Source organism: Aplidium turbinatum, chromosome 8, assembly GCF_918807975.1.
Source record: "Aplidium turbinatum chromosome 8, kaAplTurb1.1, whole genome shotgun sequence".
NCBI classification, from domain to species: Eukaryota; Metazoa; Chordata; class Ascidiacea; order Aplousobranchia; family Polyclinidae; genus Aplidium; species Aplidium turbinatum.
In genome coordinates this window covers 24,065,561-24,086,743 of record NC_137479.1, presented here as the reverse complement: position 1 = coordinate 24,086,743, position 21,183 = coordinate 24,065,561, and the positions used below count along the sequence as shown (strand labels likewise).

General features: G+C 36.9%; 1 protein-coding gene across 1 annotated transcript; it reads right to left on the bottom strand.

Moving 5' to 3' along the window:
• Positions 1-1,380: 1,380 nt before the first annotated feature.
• On the bottom strand, positions 1,381-17,905 carry LOC145775615 (uncharacterized). Its single transcript, XM_082586938.1, has 16 exons — positions 17,715-17,905; positions 17,329-17,400; positions 16,422-16,473; positions 15,907-16,028; positions 15,159-15,303; positions 14,642-14,730; positions 13,932-14,100; positions 13,118-13,284; positions 12,693-12,751; positions 12,230-12,335; positions 9,222-9,380; positions 8,729-8,859; positions 7,703-7,791; positions 6,217-6,397; positions 3,544-3,641; positions 1,381-1,564 (listed from the first exon to the last, which is right to left on the bottom strand). Exons 1-16 carry the CDS (start codon positions 17,868-17,870, stop codon positions 1,461-1,463), a joined length of 1,899 nt encoding a protein of 632 aa, XP_082443064.1. The 5' UTR covers positions 17,871-17,905; the 3' UTR covers positions 1,381-1,460.
• Positions 17,906-21,183: the final 3,278 nt, after the last annotated feature.

The window sequence follows — 21,183 nt, the reverse complement described above, 5'->3', positions numbered from 1 at the left end:
TAATCAATCAAACGGCACACACTGCTGAAAAACTTGGATTGCTACAGTGTGGTATAGCTTACATCCCGTCCCACTTGTCCATAGAGCAACCAGCACGCAACTAAAGAAGACCATTAGTATGGCAGTTCAACCTGCAGTATGTGATCTAAATTGGAAACAGATATGCGACATGGAAACAGATAATCCATGTTGATGCGCAATCTGCTTCAAGCGGAGACGGCGACTGATAATTAACCCCCCTCCCCCAATTTTGTTTTACTTTCCCCTAAAAAATATGACTGTTAATATTACAACAGCATTTTTATACTACTGTTTTCATGTTGAATGACGTTTGTTCCCGTGCCGTTGCTTTTGCCTCCCAAAATTTTCTTTTCAGCAATGTCACTGCTATATAATTGCCACGATTGCTGCTGTAATGAAATAATTGTTTTACTAAAACATTGGTCACGTGGCTGGGTGGTCAGGCCATTTATGCATGCCACGTTTATAGGTACCCCGCTTCCATGCCAATAGAGAGCTCGTAGAGATGTTTTGCTATGACATAGTTGAAGATGGGCATTGGGCACGAAGATTGTCTATCTTGCCTTCCTGTCCATTTAATATAAATCTTCATTCTGGGAAAAGACTGAAAGAAAGTTCTGAATTGGGCCACAAAAAGATATCTCAACGAATGCAGGTTCTTCACATTTATGAAAAGTAACCGGTTTATCTGATCAATAAACAAAGATCCCAAAACATAGTAGATACTAAACTCATATTCAGCAAACAAACGTCTCAAAAACTATAGCCTGCTGCTTTCACCTTTGGTGCTATAACTTAAATGTTATAATCACTCAATCAGTGCTACAATCGGTTAACTCCGAAAATTTTAAAACTTTTCTGCGGTGTCTTCACCTTTCCAGATAGTAGCCTAGATAAACGGTATATTTCAGCTCATGCATCCATTAAGACTAAAATAGGTTAATTTAATTGTTAATTAGCTGAGTGAGCAATGTGTTTTACTTCAAAATATTGCTATTATTTTCTCAGTTTATTAAGGACACAAAAGTTCCCATCTCTGATATCCTCTTTTAACAGCACACGTTTCCTATGTTTCTGCTTAGATCAACTAAATGTGATTGAGCGACCGAATACGAAAGAAATTTACACATATAGAGAAAAACAACATGTTTTTTTCGTTCTTTTGGGATGAAACGTGAAAAGTTACCCCTGGATCGAGGTCTGTTACTAGGCGTTGTGTAAACGCTGAACTTGTCCCAATTACGTTTTAACTATAAACATGATATTGTGACATGTAGTTTTTGTGCCGACCCAAACTTTGCTTAATTAGAAATGATAATCCTGGCGTAGGTGATACTTTAAAAAAAAAACAGTCAAAACCACATGCATCATCCAATGTAATTACAAAAGAAACATATACAGGAATTACTCAATATCAAAAAAGCATCCTATCCAGTGTTTCATTTGGTAAATATTAAAATAGAAGACTTGACGTCATTCAAAGCACGAGCAGCTCCATCTGGAGTTGTCATTGTTGCGTTGTCTGTCGGATTTCCTCCCCAGCCTGCAAAAGATCACTCCGTTCACAGGTTATTCTTCAATCAAATCATATGCTAGCAATATCAGGCTTACTCTTCACTGTAGCCTACAATTAATTTCAAAAAAGTTGGCTTTATCATTTTATTGCGTTGGAACTATAACTATAGAGAAGGACAAAAATATCTCATTCAAACTCTTGTAGTGGTAAAAAATTTCGACCTTGACTCCAAAAGTGCTAAAATCCTTTTTTCGACTGACTAAAAAATTAATTCAAATTTATTTTAGTCAAAATCCTTGATCCCTTCGTTTGATGTGTTTTATGAGAACATGCTGAAATAGCGCAGTTATGCAGTAACTTTCACTGCTTGTAGTGAATTAACTAGAAATTCAAGCCACACATACAAACTGAAAAAACGTTTTTCAGCAATAGCTAAACATAAACGAACCATTACTACAAATTTAATTCAGGCTAGAAAGGGTTGTGTAAGTGTTAGGCTAATTGTAATGTTAACTTACTGGTAAAGTATGTGCGAGTTTGATCAAACATAAAATCTACAATTGTTATTCAAGCAGCTTATGTAATTGTAACTTTACAGAATCTAATTATTTATAGCAGTAAATTTTGCGATGTAAAGTTTCAAAGACTACGCCAACAAAAAAGCTAAATCCACAAAATTATGCGATAATATGTAGGGCATAGCATAGGGGATCTTAACCTTTTACCGGTTAAGTACCCACTGAGTGGTAAAATAATCAACCCGAACCCCCAATAAGCTGACTCCAAATTAATGTTTTTTGTTTGAATTAAAACTTGTACTCCCTGAGTCGTAAAATGATCAACCAGAATCCTTAATAAGCTGACTCCAAATTCATGGTTTTTTGTTTGAATTAAGACTTCACTATTAAGTGATAAGAATTTTGACTAACAGTTAGTAACTAATCGCACTATTTTCAATCAACACACATTTTTCTCTCGTACAGGATCTTACAGTAACAACACATGAAAACCATCCAAGTGTCCCTAGAAATTTCCTTGTGAACCCTTGGAGGTTCGCGAACCTTAGTTAAAGGGGTAGTACAGGAAAAACCGGTGCACGGTCGTTTGGTCGACAGACATTTGGTCGACAGGACGTTTGGTCGACAGGACGTTTGGTCGACAGGACGTTAGGTCGACAGAACGATTCATTTTTGGGTTAGGGTTAGGGTTAGAGTCAGAGTTAGATTAGGGTTATGGTTAGTTAACTAACCCTAACCCTAAAATAAATCGTTCTGTCGACCTAACGTCCTGTCGACCAAACGTCCTGTCGACCAAATGTCTGTCGACCAAACGTCCTGTCGACCAAATGACCGGGTACCGAAAAACCTGACTTAACGATTTTCCACGTTCTTTGTGTCATGCTACCATAAAACGATTTTCAATAAAATTTTGCCCCATTGCGGTCTGACCACTATTGCGCGCGTGCTTTTGTCAGAACTTTCAGAACGAAATTGGCCTGAGCAGCGAAGCGTACGACTGTACAGTTACGTCACTACAGACTATAGCAATCAGCTAATCGCGCAATAATTGTTACTGCGGGCGACTTGACTGTAGGCTATGTATGTATGTACATCAAAACAACACATTTCAGCATCAAAACATCAGACAGTTTGCTCAAAACATCAGATGTGGTAACGTGGCTTTTGTTGTTGCTGTCTTTAGTGACGTATTCTCGAGCAGTGTTTACACTTTTTGGTCATTTTGAAAAAAATGAAAATAAATGAAACATTGGACTTTGGGCCTTACCAGCGCTATTGAAAACATTTTTTTTTCGGTAATTTTTTTTTAAATGTATTCTTGAATGTTCAGTTTACTCATTTTAATGCTTAATTCCCGTTTGAAAATTTCATGTAGTAGGCCTTTAAGAACCCCTGATGTAGGGTATGCAGAAACTCAAATCTTTATTGAACTAAAAAAGTTTTTTTCTATCTGTCACTGAAATCGCTTTGGCCTATTCGGTAGCGTACCTGCGAAATCCCCGCATGATTGTTGTTGTAGCAAGGTAGAGTTCGTTCGAATACCAAGGCTTCCAATGCATATATTTTGTGGCGAGCATGACAACGACCTATCCAAATAATTAATGCCATTCACTTTTAACAAATTTAAGGAAAATTGTAAATAATTTCAGTAAGCTATATTACTATAAGCATTCCAGCAAGAACAAAAAAAAATACGGAGGTAAATATCAAGGCTCAAGGCTTCAGGCTCTTTCATTCAATTAAGATAAAAATATTAAAATCTTTAAAACTACTTAAGCTTAAGCATCTGAAATCCTCTTTCATCAGAAAATTTTACTCAGCATATAAAACAACTTTGCCTACTCTTTTTCACAAAACCACCAGCTGCAAGGTGGTATTTTGTTGTTCTTTTGTACCATTACCTTTTTAAGTTTTAATTCCGTTGTTAATAATATAAGCAGATATAATCAAACAACCACACGGCATTTAACATCATACATTAGAGTGAACATAAAACTATAAACTACGAACATTTTCGGCCTAGCCCTTAAGTATGGGCTAACTTGAGTATGGCCGAAAATGTTCGTAGTTTATAGTTTTATGTTCACTCTAATGTCTAATGTATGATGTTAAACGCCGTGTGGTTGCTTGGTTTTATCTGTCTATGGTTGAAGAAAGTTACCTCTCTACCAAAATTGTATAATAATACAGTATAAGGTGATGGTCGCATACTTGATTCCAGCCGTTGAGGGATGACAAAGTAAGGTTCTCATTATACTGAGCCTTCGGCACTAACCACGGTATAAGCAATGCGGCACCATAGCCTACTGCATTACAAAGGATTGTAAGAAAACAAAGTAGCCCATAACTTTTCTCATAATTTTACCATAAAATTTATAAGTTTGATGTAGTAAGTCTGTCTGCAATAAATGATGTCTGATTAATAGGGTGGGTCGAAATTTGGACTTTTTCTCCGATTTCATTGCTACAAACTTTTTTTCTTGCGAATAATCATAAAACGACATTCCTGAAAATTTGAGCTTGATCGGACATCCTCTTCATTTCTAAAAACCGCGATTTATAAAGGTACCTGAAGCGATTTTTTCGAGGCTTGAAAATGCATTGTTTTTAATAGGGAGTAGTTTTCACGAGATTTGAAAACGTCATAACTTACTTAATTCTTATTGTAAAAAGATGATATTCGTCAACAGATTCAATATAATTAGAAGAATCCAATTCATTGTGTACTGACTCCGAAAAATGATGACGTCATCAATGACGTCATTAAACAGTAATTTGCAAATAGCGATAAAACTGATAATCCTACATGCTTCATCTCGTTATTTGATAATGAATTGATGTACTTTCTAAACATAAACATCATGCTGGTACTTGATGACGTAATTGATGACGTCACCCACTTTATTAAGATGAAACTGTTAAGATAGCATCAAGAACAGGTGGCAAGATTTTTGTTCGCGAAGAACACTACAGTGTTGTTCAGAAACCTGGAAATCAGTATTTAACTGTTGTCAGTCCAATATCAGGAACAGCTGAAGATATTACAACTGCTCTCATGGACTGTATCAAAAAATATAATATGGTGCATTGTGTCATGTTTCATCTAAACTAATGTACGCAAAGATTGGTCCGTTAAATCATTCGTGGTGGCCAACTTTCGCTTCACGTTGCTACAAACTATACAACAGTGATCACAAATTGCCAAGTGACATTGCAGAAAACTTGAAAATAATTGTTGCGCATATAGTCATTCAATATGCCTCATGTTGGTTCAATATAATATGTGAACCAATGTACAAAGATAGACCAAAGCATATCCTTAAATCATTGCAGTGCTGTTCACTTTTGCCTGATAAAATTCGAGACATTGCGTTGAAATATGTTAAAAAGAATGCCTATTTTGCACACCCGGAAAGGCAGTGTGGAACAAATCTTTAAAAAGCAATATTGTTATTTAAAATCAAGCGAATCATAACTAATTGATAACGATCCATTATCAGAAACACGCAATATTTTCTAGAAGCCATCATAGTGAAATGTAATTTAATAATGTATATGACGTCATCAATTACGTCATCAATCACCAGTATGATGTTTATGTTTAGAAAGTACATCAATTCATTATCAAATAACTTAGAGATGAAGCATGTAGGATTATCAGTTTTATCGTTATTTGCAAATTACTGTTTAATGACGTCATTGCTGACGTCATCATTTTTCGGAGTCAGTACACTATGAATTGGATTCTCCTAATTATATTGAATCTGTTGACGCATAAATCATCTTTTTACAATAAAAATTAAGTAAGTTATGACGTTTTCAAATCTCGTGAAAACAACTCCCTATTAAAAACAATGCATTTTCTAGCCTCGAAAAAATCGCTTCAGGTACCTTTATAAATCGCGATTTTTAGAAATGAAGACGATGTCCGATCAAGCTCAAATTTTCAGGAATGTCGTTTTATGATTATTCGCAAGAAAAAAAGTTTGTAGCAATGAAATCGGAGAAAAAGTCCAAATTTCGACCCACCCTACTAACATTGTCTATTTTCAAGTCAAAATTGACGAGAAATCAACATTGTTTTCGAAATGATGTGTGGAGTTCCATACGATGAGAGCTAGCTTTGCTTGTTAGGCCTACTTGTTTTAAACTTTTTCTTACTTCACTCCAGGACATAGAGCATATGGATTTCCAACTGCATCCAATGCTCGAAAGTGAAGGAACCCAGGAGCGATCATGGTTTTCTGTGCCGATGGCATGCGAGACACAACTTCATCGTTATTTCCGACGAGGTACGTCACCGGTACAGCAAGGCTCTCATTCAGTCTTGAACAATCAACAGCTGGAATGCAAAGTGGTTACAGGCATTGGAATACTAGCTTTGTAGCAATCATAGCTTTAGAGGTGCTGAGCGGGTAATAACGATAAAATGTGGGAATGTTACAAAAATTAGATCAAATTAACTGATTGGCGAAAGGGAAGGAACCTATAAGCTTTACTACTGTACATTGTACAATAGCCTTGTCAGCTACTTGTCTTGAGACGCTGCTGATTTTTTTTTGTACCCGAGGTCCGGGATGAGTAGGACCCCGGAACTTGAGAAACCACCACTTAGTCTTTAATGCGTTTTTCTTCGAAGTGTCTTGATTTGGAACCGGAGGATCTCATTGGTATCAAAATATCCTTTCAATGGCCCTGCCTACAGTTACTATTAGCTCACTGAGTATTTTCTAAATTTCAGTATTTCTCCATTGGTTGAGTTGCCTTTTGGAGCTTAGGCCTACAGTGTTAGTCAGATGCATCATGGCCACCTGGAGATGCGGCCTGATTTGTCACATTTTGCAGATTTTGATTACAGCTACTGCTAGTGCTTGACTGACATTTTCTGAGATGTTTTTATTTTTTACGGTTTCCTAATGACATAAAACTTTTTTGTTGCCTTGGGGAAGCAGTAGCAAATGAGAAAAAGTAAGTTGAAAAATGCAAAATCAGACTGTTATTGAAAATTAACAGTCTGACTAAAATCTTCGAAATCAAATTTTCTTTGTTTTTCAACATGTAAGGATGTTAAAACCTATTGTATTATCTGGGGAAAAGAACAAAGAAAGCGTAAAAATTTAAATTTTAGAAAAATTTATTTAAACTTCCGCCCAAAGTTAGAAAAACCTGAAAATTTCTGCGAAATGTGACAAATCAGGCCGTATCTTTAGGTGGCCATGGCTGCATCTATTAAAACGAACCTTTTCTCCCACCATAAGTAAATTTTACAGATGTTTAAAGAGAAACCTTTTTCGACTTTTTTACACTAAAGATTTCCGCTAGCATTAGGAATTTTCGCAAATTATAACTAAGCGTTGTATAGGACTATTGCACCATGTAACTTGGTTTACTGTGGTATACTTTACTAACTATGGTTTACTGTCAATAGCCTTGTCACATTTTTCTTAAGACGAAGCACCAACTAATAGAAAAATTCCAAGAAAAGTTGCAAGCCTGTGGTGACAAACAAAAAAGCTATTGTATATAGACTAACTTAACACTTAGCCCGAAATATGTAGCATACGAAGGCTTATGGTTTCTTTTACTTCGTAACTAATTTTCTGTTGAAAATAACTACGTTTGTCGTGTATGAAAAACTTTGTTTCACCTGGCATTTTAGGTTCCCTTGCAAAAACAGCCATCATTCCTTCAATCACCGCCGTGATTTGAGTTATTGTAACTTTGGTACCAGCAGTACTGCATAAAATAACGTTTTTAATGTAAGTGAAATATAACCGACAGAATGAAAATGGTTAATTGGACATAAACTGTTTATATAAGTAGGATTTCTCATGTCGGTTTTCAAACATGGCAGTAAAAAATTTAGAAAATAACCTTTGTTTAAACATTGAGCGTTTTATGCTGGGTAGCCTAACGCTATTAAATTTAACAATAAAAAATCATAAGCTTCATTGATCTAAATAGTGTTTACAGTAAAATGTCTCCAGTAGCTTAATTACAGATCCCAACAAACGTATTGCTGCAAAACGCCTATGTTTACCGTTTTCCGAGTAGGCTACGAAGCTCAACGCACCATCTAAATTAGTGAATCTACTGAAAGTTATCAAAGCAAAGTTTTAGGCTGCTTTTGAACCAACCAGGCCTCAATAAGAAAACGTGTCACGATTTCTCAGCTTTGGCATTAATACAAACACTTAAAACCAAGCAAAGCAAGATCGAAACTAGTCAGAGGCTGGAGATTGGAGAAGCGAACTCCTCTTTCCATTGGTCAGTTGCACCAATGTTAACGTCGTGCTAATGTACTGAACAAGGTGTTATGAATTCATGTTTAAATTTTCTTGTTTTTGTTGCAACAGTAAATTGATTTGTCCCCTGACATGACGTGGTGTGGTTGCTGCTCCTACACAGAGGCATGTTGAGTTGGTATTGGATTTATTCAACACAAAATATAAATCGAACATTTTTGATTTCACTTCACCCTTAGGCTACAAAGAATCTAACTGTACAATGAAAGTAGAAAATCTTTAGTTTTGTGAACTTTTCTGTGTTATACCACACAACAGGTTCAATCTCGTACTCTTAATATACCTGCCAACTACTTCTACACAAAAATAAAACAGAGGTGACATTTTGAAAAGTGAAAAAAGATATTTGTCATTTAAAAAATGCCTACCGCGACAGCAGAGTGTATCCCATCATAATATTCTGTGGAGAACCATTTACAACAACTACATTGGCAAGGTTGTCAGTCGATGAGCTCCAAATTGGTCGCGAAAATCCAGCGGGAGGAACAGAATTCCAGGCCTGTGAGTGTTTATTGTTTTTTATTACAAGTGAAAATATATGACACGACTACTTTATAGACGCATAACTGTGTCCTACTACTACGTTAAGACGTCACATATACGTGCATGTGCAAGAACATAACCTATGCCGAAACTCTCTCTCTCTGCAGAATTCATCTTTGTGTATAAAATGCATTTTACTTATAATCAAACATACCACCACTTTTTGGAAAATTAGTTGAGTACGCCTATTAACTCCTCTATTAATAGGTGCCTTTCTTTCGGTGTCAAACAATAACATAAGTAAATTTTAAATGAAACACACAACATACCTAAATCTTATAGTTATAAAAAATAATCTTGACTTTAACGTTTACTAACCAGTTGGTCTTGGCAATAGAAAAACACTTGGCATATTGATGGATCCGGGGTGCCGTATACATGATAGGCGTGATATGTACATGTCATATTGTTTATGGTGGTTGACTCAGAGTCTGTGTCATAACTGCCGCTGCTATCTGCCCCCGTTCCTGAGTTGACCTATATGGCGAACAACAATACGGTGCTAATGAGTTTTGTATGAGGGCTGTTATTATGTTTTTTCCATTGCTTATAGTAATTAGTAACCCATTGTATATACCTACGCAGCACCGCAGCAATAAATCTATTTTCCTTCGAAAAAAAAAATAAAAAAAACAGGGATATCTTCAACTTTGGGGCTGGAAACTCTAAGAGATTGAGCACATTCGATATGAATGGAGTCACTGATTTGGAGTCAATATGATATAATGTGTCATGACTCATGTTTCACTTCTTGTCTTTTCTATTATATTAAAAGTGTCACTGAAACGATTTAACACTAAACACTGGCTAAAAAAAACAGCAATAAAGAGAATGCTGACACTGCAGGGGCTCCGGACACTTCCTGAGAGTGGGGGGGTAATTTAAGCAGGGGCGGGAACGATATTTTGACATCGACAGGGGCTTATTGGGTTATCACATCATACATGTATACTTCTGGAAGGTCGCTCCCCAGACCCCGTTCGCATTACTGAAAGCTTCAGTTTCTTATACACTGTCTTACGCTGCATGTTTCCCGCCGAAGGCGCAAAATTTTTGCCTTTCAGCACGATTTAAAATCGAAAAATTCTTTCAACGAATCTGAAATCACAAGCAAAAGCTTTTTAAAATTTGCCACATTTCATTGAGGTTTTGAGACAATTTTGACTGGAAGAGGAGACGTAGGCCTACATTAAATCCCTCTCTGTATTCTTCCTTGGCTCAAGTCCTCCAAATTTTGCACTTCAGACGCTAAAAGGTTAGATTTAAAAGGTTAAAAGCGTTAAGGTCAAAGCTATAATCTATAAAACTTAATTCACAATTACATGAATACAGCACGACAACCTGTGCCATAACATCCACAGTGAAATGAAACATTTCAGCATCTAGGGTTAGGCCTACATTCAACTTAGAAAAAATGAAGCTAAAATACATTAACTTTTACAAGAATTGAAAATAAGGAGACATCTTGATCGATACTAAAGAAGGCCTACCATCTGCGCCGTCGAAGAAATAACACTAAACAAAAAATGCCATAACACTCAGGTAATACCTTGAGCCAAAATCTCACAAAAACTACAAAGAAATAACATTATAAACGAACACCTCAACTCAAAAAAAAACACTGTGTGCACTCTGCTTCTATTCTAAGCAGAACAGTCAGAAGTCGCCAAAGACTTTAAATCTTTGTGCTTTGTTGAAAAAAGTTTGCAGATTTCATCTACACTTAGTTTATCCAAACACACTTAATGGGCATGGCACACGGCAATGAAATTAAGTCTTGAAGCAGTCATTGTGCTTCGGAGCCATGTTTTTAAGCGGCGTAGAGAGCTAAACGATCTTTCAGCTTCTGCAGAAGAAAGGCCATTGATCAATAGCAATTTTACAAGTTTTTCCACACTGGCATAAAACTCTTTGACAATAATAGGCCTAAGTCCCATTAACTTGTTTCGAACATCGCACACATACTTGATCGGCCCAAATTTCTGATGGAAGTGGCTTAAATCTTGGCCCAAAATTTTCACGTCGAAGCCATATCGTTCCAACGCTGTAACAGCACTGTCGTTGACTGATGTGCCAGATAATAAAACTTCAAGCATTTGGTGAGTTTTAATTTCTTCGCCATTGAAGCGGTGGGTGAGGCCTTGCACTATGCTGTCAATAGATGCATAGAACTGCCTTCTGTAATTAATGAGAAGCGAGGTCATGGGAAGCACTTTGCTCACAGCGCTTTCTTGAAGTTTGGACTTTATAGCTAAGCCTAAGCTATCTACTTGCTGCTGAAATTCCTTGTATAGCTGCATAAATTGTTCTTTATTTCTAAGACTCTGGTAATTAACTTTTGAGTTTTCAACTAGCTCCATCATGTCGCTGATGGTATAAGACTTGATCTGCAACAGGCCAGTTATCTTTCCAAGTAGTTTGAATAAAACTTGGCAAAACTGCAATGCAAAGTATGTGTTGCCTTGCAATAATTGGGAATGAAGGCCTAATGATTTCGCATTGTTGAAATTTTGAAGTGTGTTTAGGAAGGCTTCGTAGTTTGACAAGACTGAAGAAATGGCCGGTACACGGTACAAACTACTTGTACAAATGTAATGGCCGGTACAAACTACTTAGCTCCTGTACAATTCCCATAGCATTATGCAGGTTTCTATTGCGTATTTGTGTTGTCTTGCGAGTCGGAGTTTTCAAGCAAACAACTAAAAAGTTGTGCAACAAAATAAAAAAATGAAAATAAAACACAAAAGTAGAAAAAATATAAAGATTAAATTTTTATCTCTACATTAGTGGAGGGGTAATTTTGCATTAGTTACCCCCCACTCCAATTAGTGGGGGGGTAATCACCCCCGCGGCCCCCCCTCTAACGGAGCCCATGGCTGACAGCATGGAATTCCACAAACAAAACCCAGAAAGCAACAAACGGCCTACGAAGTAGACCGAAGTTCTTTCGTAGTATTTGTATATTCTTTTTAACCATACGAGCCGTTGTACTTAGGTAAACCAGTTTGATACGATTGCATGTTTAGTACCACTATTATTTTCTCTTGAATTGTCACATCATATTAGGCGTTCTCTTTAGCTTTTGCCGTTGCACTCTATCAACACTTGCAAATTTTTTAATGTATCTATGTTAACTCTCTGATGTATTCTTTGATATAATTCTGTGATATCTTTTTTTGAAATATATCGCTAATTGTTTTTGGAATCCTTGAGTCCAGATATGTGAAATGTACAAAGCAATTTCGAAACAAACGTGTCGCAGACATAACAAAATTGTTTATGTCATTTTTTAAATTTTCTATCTCAACCAGGTTTAGGCTACTCACTTTTATGCTGAAACTATCAACACCACCTTGAGGATTGGATATCCACATGAGCATGAAGAATGGGTGTGACTTTGCACTGTACACTTGTACTCCAGACGCAATATCTCTGTTCAGAAATTAGATTAGAAATAGTCTAATCCACACAAGTGGAAACTAGCTTTTCGTTAAATGAGAGTTCGTAGGCTATTATTTTATACTTAAAAATAAACCGGTAGTGATCGTTTGGCTCCAAGACTTAACTACATTAGCCAATAATAATTATGTTTTAAAAAAGCTACAAATTTACAAAAATCAATTTAAAACAAAACTTTCATCGTTTGTGCTGAAATGTGAAATTTCTGAAGACACACTATTTTCAAATTTGGATGGTTTTCGCCTAATACACATAGGCTACTTTTCGTTTCATAACTTGCAAGCAAATCTATAGCCTCATAGTCTACAGTAGGCTATGCTTATTGCTTACAAGTATTCTCGCTCGTAGACAACGCTTTTATACGGTTCGCTTCCAATTCTGAAGAAAACCTGAAAAAAATAACAAATCATACAGAAACCTGCTTTTTTTCCTTTTAACGTGTCACAACACGTTAAAAAAATGTAAAAAAAGATAACTTTGTTAGCTGTGGAAGCCACATGTGAGTGCGACAAGTTCGTTTGTAGACCAGTTTAAGCATTTCTGTTACTCTCCGCACTTCGAATAATTAATCTTGACTTTTTTTAGAGAAAGAATTAAAACGTTGCCCTCTTTTACATCAAAATAAACAACGTCTTTGATTTAATTAAACTGAAGCTTTTGCTTATATGTTTACGAAATGGATTTAATTGTTTCTTTTAATTATTATTATTATTATGTATTACCAAAGGGTGGAGGGGAAGTTAACTGTTACCTACCATGTTGCCAGTGTCAAACATGTCATTGCCACCGTCAATAATCCTCGTCTGGGTTGGATCCGTGTCATAAGTGTAGGAGTAAAAATTAGGCACAAGTCTCGAGATGGATGTGCCAGCTTGATTCCTTAACTTTAGCGCTATAGATCGCATAACCCTCGAGCTTTGATCTGTAAAAAGAAAACAAAATAAAGAGCACTGAAAAGAAAAAAAAAATGTATTGAAATTTCAAAAATAAAGTCGCCATCGAGTACTTGTTTTTTCTTCATCAAAAACACCCAACGCATCTAGAAGAATTTAAAATCATTTTTCTTTGTTTCGTTTGTTTAATTAATTTTGATTTTGTGTAGCCGTGTCCTTGGATGCTGTTTAAACAGTGAAAGTTTGATTGATTGGGCCATTTAACATTTGACGTTGACTTAATTTAACCAAAACTGCAAGGAACTATTTTTGATAAACATTTCACTCCCAGTCCATCCAATGCATTCAACAGAGACCTATGTCAGATCAACAGTAGTGTTGATAGGGGTGTTCAGGAGGGTACTTTTGGACCCGGGCCGGGATGATTTTAGGGAAGCCTTTTCAAGGGGGGCGGTAATTTGAGTAAATTACCACGTATTTTTGGGTATTGTGCGTTTTTTTTAGAAGTGACTTGATTTGGGGCCCGAGGATCTTAATGGTACCAGGCCCGAAATATCCTCAACGGCCCTGCAGATCTGAATTCCCTTTGATTGGTTTTGATTCGTTGACCCCCATTCGTTTTACCATAATCGTTAGGCTGCTATTGTATTTGACCATTCTGTAGCCTATAGTCTACCTTCACCCAACGCTCTTGTCATCGGGTAATACTTCGCAAAAAGCGTTCTAAGAGAGCCTCCGTGGGTGGAAAGAAATCCATTGCTTGTGTAATATTGTAGAAAGGCATTTGCTTGCCATTGCGACATTTCCACGTCGTTGGGGACATGAGATACCATCACATCGGATGCCTATGCCGAACGTATATGAATTTAAAGGACTTGAACAATAAAATTTAATGTGTGAAATGCAAAAAATAAAATGAAATGATTGATTGTAGGAATCTTAACCTCGGACTGAGAAAGAAGCTTTCTTTGAAAGCTTAATCTTGGCAATGTCGCATACTTGTAGAGACTTTGAGCCATTGGCTGCGAACTATCACTCACCACGATTGACATATTAAAGTCTCCGCTTATTGTTGAAGTGTCGTTGTCTATGAATTATTCCATCCACTAGGTGCCACTGAATGGAGAGTAGTCCTTCAACTGCGTTGCTCAAGCGCACACTCCGCGAGCCCAACAAGCGCTACTTTATCTTGTGGTTTTGTCATGCGCAAAGTCGGCCGCTTAACCAACTGAGCTATCGGCCATGGTATGCTTACCCATATTCAATAAGCGATAGCCAAGTTAAAAGAAGTTGTTGAGCTACACCATGGCCATTTCCATTGCTTTTTCTGAATGCACTCAGAAAGGTTAGTTTAGGTGTAGACATTAACAACTTTCAGACACTTACTGACAAGCTGAAGAAAGCAGGGCTCTTATAGTCGGCGCTTGTTGCCGCTTCAGGGTGGCCAAATGTGTTAAATCTTTCCCAACTTGTTGCTACATTAAAATAAGCATCGAGTGAATTTTTGTTTCTATGGTAACTTTAGAAAGCTGGCGTTTCAAGTAACTATTTGAGTATCCAGAATATCTAAAAGCACAATTATGTAACTGAACTACGACAAGTGAGGCTGCATTCAATACGTTTGATGAGTTGGTTGCGGTTGCATTTTCCTCTTAATGTTTATCTATAAAACACTTGTGGAAGGAAGCTTCTGAACTTTTAACAGCTTTTAGGACAAAAAGTGACTTAGCCTACCTAAGTCTGCACATTCTAGTATGCATTTCGTCTGCTTTAACTGTTTGGGCAGTTCCAGTGGATTAGCCTTAATAGCTTCAGAAAAAAAAACAAAAAACCTGGACATGGTTTCAAAGTGTCACCGAACAACCACCTCCAACAAAGGTCACGGGCTTTCACACCAACTCACCAAGAGTGTCGGAAGTTTTAATGCCATTTATTCCCTGGTCACTTGACCAATTATCTCCGACCGTGCATTTTCCATTGATGTTGTTTTCATGTACACTTGCAACCAATGTCCATCCGCCTCCATTGGAGGTCAAATCGCAATACACCTGTGGATAAAACTGAATTAACAAACAATCTCAAAAACAATTATTTGAAAAATGTTGACTTCGTTTAGTTTGAATTTTTAGAGCCAAGGGCATTCGTTTCACCACTCAAGGTTAACGATGTTTTTTAGACTGTAACGAAAGGTTACTGGATAGCAGCGTGCTTTTGGTCTAACCAGAAGTCATCATCGAAGACACCCAGACGTCCTGTTTAAATGAGTGGGTGGGAAAACAGTGCAGTCGTTGATGATATGAGATGCAGTTTGCTCCTCATCGACCATGCAATGGTACCAACGCTATGTTGATGACAATAATCGATAAAAACACACAGACGAATAGCAATTGTCTGTGATCGAAGGAAACACACCCCAGGTCACGGCTTTGAGTAATTAAAAGGCCATGTTACAATGTTTTCAAACGTTGTAAATCTAGACATCAGAAGTAGAGGTTTCCTCAATGACTGCTTTTAATTTTTTATCTTGCGTTTTGAGCACCAGCCAACAGCTACCAAGTTTTACATTTCAAACTGTTTGCGATGGTATGTAAACTTTCGTGAAAAAAAAGTATTTTGCTAAGAAAAAAATGTACGACCGCAGGTAATCTCACCTGTATTTGGTTGTGCGTGCCAGTTGGTGTAATCGAGTACACCCCTGATACTGTGGCACCCCCAGCCAGAATGTCGACACAAGATGTCGCTTCAGCATTGCCAACAATATTTTTCTTTTTACCTGAAGTGCAGCAACAAGGAAAGTATGACGATGACGTCATATTGCAGTATATGTGTTACACAAACACAAGTTTTTATGGGGGACTTTTCAGGCTTTTGATCTGTAACTTAACCTAGATTAACACAGCCAATATTTAACTTCTTAAAGTGATCAGCTGGCGAATGGTATTGTTGTCGCTTTGTCTGCTGTTGACATACCATGACACAGACTCATGCACGACTTGTCGATTCGAAGTGAACTGCAATACAATTTTTCACTTGCGAGTCTCCTAAAGTAAATATAGCTTCCGAAAACTTAATTAAAAATGCACATCGAAGTCTTAAAGGTAGGTTTTTATGATGCCATATGCACACTTTATTTGCTGAATTTGGGTGTTCATAATGATATACATACTGAGCTCGGTTACTCCTCTTTCCCCCGGTTCTCCAGCAGGGCCACGTGCTCCCTAAGTAAAGTTAATAGCTTGTAAATATGATTAAACCAGCATATATGTGATTGCGCACATTTCTTTTCAATGCTGCCACATGCCTTGACCAACCCAGCTACAATTTCCAAAACCAAACACAACACTCTTTCACATGAAATGAAAACGATGTCTATTGGGGGCTATTTTGTCCAAACAATAGAGAATACTGATGAGAAAAATGTAGGCTTCTCAAAGTTAGTAGACAATAAATCTGCTATAGACTAAAAAATCTACTAGACGTAGATTAAACATCTGATCAGATTTTTTCTGATTTAGTGTGATACTGTTTACTTTGTTTCAAATATTTTATCACACTGCGCATCCTAATCGGATCATCAGTTAAATCATAAGAAGATTTGATGAAAAGTTTAATAACAAAGTTTTGTTTTGGAATTCTATAACTTACGCTGTCTATGTACAAAGCAATTAATCACAATTTGTGTATGTAGGCCTATCAGAAGCGCAAATAAACGTCTTTTCTTTTGTTTAAATCCGTTTTGATTTTAGGAAATGCCCAAGCATCTCAATAAACAAAGAATCAAGAACTACTTGCACTTGCTAAGCAAACTTGAGCATAAGCTGCAATGACAATGCATAGTTTTTCTGCTGTGAGCGTATGGCAATTGAGCATTTTAGGGTGGAACAAAATTATTCAGTTTACTATTGAGCATCTTTTGGAAACTTCTTGATTGCATTGCACATCAAAATCGAAAAAATACTTCAGCCCAAGCCGCAAGCTATAAAACATATTTTAGCTAACGCCACAAGCTACCACAAAGAGTAATACGTTGGATATAAATCAAAGTTATCAAATCATCCTTCGATTGCACAAACCGCCTCTCCGATGTCGCCAGATCTTCCCATGTCACCCTTCATTCCGCGGATGCTTTCGTAGAATTTTCCACCCTAAACGTATTTAGTAATAAATGTGCATAGCCTACCGTCGTATTGAGTTATGGCTCTGTTGATCAAATGAAAATATTAGCCTATTTGCATGTTTGTATCTGTTAAGTGTGATAACTATATTATTGTTACATGCAGTCTTTACGACACTAGGAACTAAATACCATTTGCTGACCAGGTTTTTGTGGAACATTTATAGAGATTTAAACGAAAACCAGTTGACTTGCTTGCAAATCTAGATAACAGAAATACAGTTTGAAAAAACCAACAAGCTAACTTTGTAAAATTTAACACAAACTTTCCATCTGACTTGTTACCTTTGCACCTCCTAAGAATATGGATGACAGAGTTGGACTCGAACTAACTTGGGGTCCACAGTTACATGAACACGTTCCCATGTCAACCTTCACTGATGAAACGAGTAAGTGGAAATACGAAAAGAGAAGAATCACACATATTGATTTCAACGTCATATTTTTTGTGGGTCACTATAAAATCTTAGCCTTTAAAACTCTTGAAAAAATATTTGAAAAATAAATTTTAAGCGTATGATGCTTTTTGAGTTGAACGACATGCGTGTTACCTGCCATGACAACAAATCAATCGTTTTTACATTGATTCAACGTCATTGAATCAATGTAAAAAAACGATTCAACGTCATTGAATCAATGTAAAAAAACGATTGATTTGTTGTCAGGAATAATGCTACCCAGTTTACAAAATCATTCGTTTCTACATTGATCCAACGTTTGCAGACGTGATTAAAAAGACTATTTTTGTCACTTGAGTTTACTGAGAAGAGAAATGTCAGAAGCTCAGCAAGGTACATTGCGGAGGACTTGTTCTTAATTGCATAATTATATTATTTAAACTGTATCAATTTTAAAAAGATCATGAAAAACTTTTCTGATTCCGAGAACCTAACCCACGCAATCTGTCTTGAAAAGGTTGAGGTTGGTACACCGATGCTGTTTTCATTGGCAATGCACCTTTTCAACACATTTGTATACACTTGATATTGCAATTGTGAAAACTAACGGCATTTGCTAAAAGATTGTTGGATGAAAATTCGTAATTTTGACGCTTAAACGTCTTGTTTACGTGACTTCCAGTAATTGTCGTCGTATAAGACTTTTTTGTCGTACCCAGGCTTACACCGCTTTGCTTACACCCGGTGGTTGAAGATTTAGATCCTAAATGAACGGGAAGGCAAGGAAGCCAGTCTTCGTGTCCACCTTTAGGCATGTCTTTAAGTGTCCTGCAAAAAACACAGCCACATGCTCTTGAGCGGTGTCGAACCGGCGCCCTTTCGATTGCCGTTCCAGGTTTTGCCGTACTACACCAAGAGGCTTTCTCAGAGCAGACAAAAGTGCGAGGAAGTTTGAAGCATTTATGCATGTCTGCATTTCTTTTTCAATTTATTGGTTGCAAAGTTGGACTTTGAAGTAACAATAAAATTGAAAAGGTGCATAGCCTACAGTTGGCTGCAATGCAAAGTTTCGAAACTATATGCTGTAATACAGGTGAAGGAAAAAAATGTTAGAAACAAAAGATGTAGGCTACTGTAAGCATGGTTGTTTTTTGTCGAACTTTCAAACGATTTTGTACAGGCTGAAACAGTTGAAATCATGCAAAACAAGTTGAGGTGAAATGAAATTACAACCACATTTCAAACCGTGTCAAACAGGCATGAAGACTATTCATCAAGATAATGGTAAATACTGAAAAGGTTGAGTGTTCACCGGGAATATTATTGTTTCTAGCAGTAGTTGCAACGTTCGTCTGATGAATACGAAAGTAAAAGCAGAAACAAAAAGTTATTTTATGGGCATTCATCAGATGAACGTTGCAGCTACTGCTAGAAACAATAATAGTGATTTATATGATCTGGGTGACATATTCCCCTCGTTATAGTTGAGTGCACAGCATTTTCTAAACGAAATATTGAGGTAACAACTTCTGAAATGGTGCGTTTATTGCAGTAATTTGTTTCACTTACAAAATTTTCGTTTCTGACCCGTTCATTTCATTATCTCTGTTGTTGTCAGCTAAAAATTTGTAAGCTGAAGATAAATTTAAACCAACAATCTCATTGTTTTGGGTGCTTACGCAACGGCTAGAAATTTCCAAACCGCTTTGAATCGCAATGCGTTTTCTTTCTTAAGTGATTCTTTTTCGCTACGTATGGGGAATGAAACTAAATTTCTTTAATATTGAAATGAAAGTCTTGACTAAGAATCTTCTTGAAATGATACAAAACAAAACATAAGTAGCAAACGAAACCGTAACAAGAAATTTTGCATCACTACAAAGTACTCGAAAATTCAAAACAGTTTTATTTAGAACACAGCTCGGCGTCTCATTTGCAGGATAACCTTGTTTTTGAAGTGACATTTTTCCATCAAACTTTAGTTTTTGTATGCTGATGAGCTTTCTGCGTATCGTGGTCTACATGCGAGAGCTTAGACCTACACTAATCTAATTCAATAACTTACATGCAGTTATAGCCACTGCTCCTTTCTTTAAGAAGGAAGACGACATTAGAAACTGCATCACTTGCTAATGCTACAGTTCGACTTTCTCTACTTACCAAAAATTGGTGTCGCATGAACTTGAATCAGAGCAGCACCTTGAATTGAACCTCGCAAAATGTAGGCTATGAGCTTTCTTTCAATTTCAACTGCAAAACTTTCAAACATTGAAGACTGATCCGTAAAGCCTCACATGTTGTAGAACGTGCTGCTGAAATAGCCTACTACTGCACTTAACTTAGCCTACAAAGACTGTACTTGTAGGTTCGAGTAAAAATTGGTCTAATTAGCAGATTTAAATTAAATAAACGAATGTACAAAATCATTTTTGAGATGTGACAACAAATCACTGTCATTTTGCGCTCGTCTTTTTTTTGTGGTTTCCTCCGCTTATTCATGTTTGTATGAGATAAGGAATCCCGTTAAATATTAACATAGCTTATCAAGGCATCTTGTTTATCAAAACAGTGTTACTCTCAAACCCGCTTCTTCAAAACATCCTCGTGGCGTTTGATATCGCAAGAAAGCGCAAAACAAGTAGCTGTATGAAGAAGTTTGTGGAATTAATTTGCAACCGAGCGATAGCTTTCCTTGTAAGTTGCAAAGATTTGAAGACTGTTGTCGTTGTTCACTAAAAAAACGATAAAAAGCATCGAGCGAAGCATTGTCTAATTTGCTAATTTGCACCTCATCTTAAGTTGCTCCACATTGTGTCGGTAAACTGTGTCAATTGTGGAAAGCTATTGGTAGGCTATTGTGGAAAGCAAAAAAACATATAGCCTAGTAGAGTAATAGATTTGCACTTTATCTTCCATCAGCGTTTTGCAAAAATACTTTAAACGGTGATCAAAGAGTGAACGGATAAGTTTTCTTTCGTGTCTCATAAAACTTCAAAGTAGGCTAGCCTAACTTAACCTACAGGTGTGCAAAAAAAAAAAAAGAAACGCCAGAGTAGCTATACATTGCAGCTTGCAACAACATAATTGCCGACAATCAATTTATTTTTAACTATATGGCAATATTGACCTAAACACTTTTTGTAGAAGAACAAATTTGCTAGCTACTTCGATAAATTGAGCCTACCTATTTCGTATCCAGGCTTACCCCTGACGTCATCACCGACCCAATAACAGCTCTTCCAGGATTCCATATACAGCAAACAAACAAGAATGGGCTTTCCTTATCAGCAAACACGCTCGCACTGCCCAAACACTCTATGAGTCGGGCACTTTTAGCAGCCCTGGATGTCCACCCT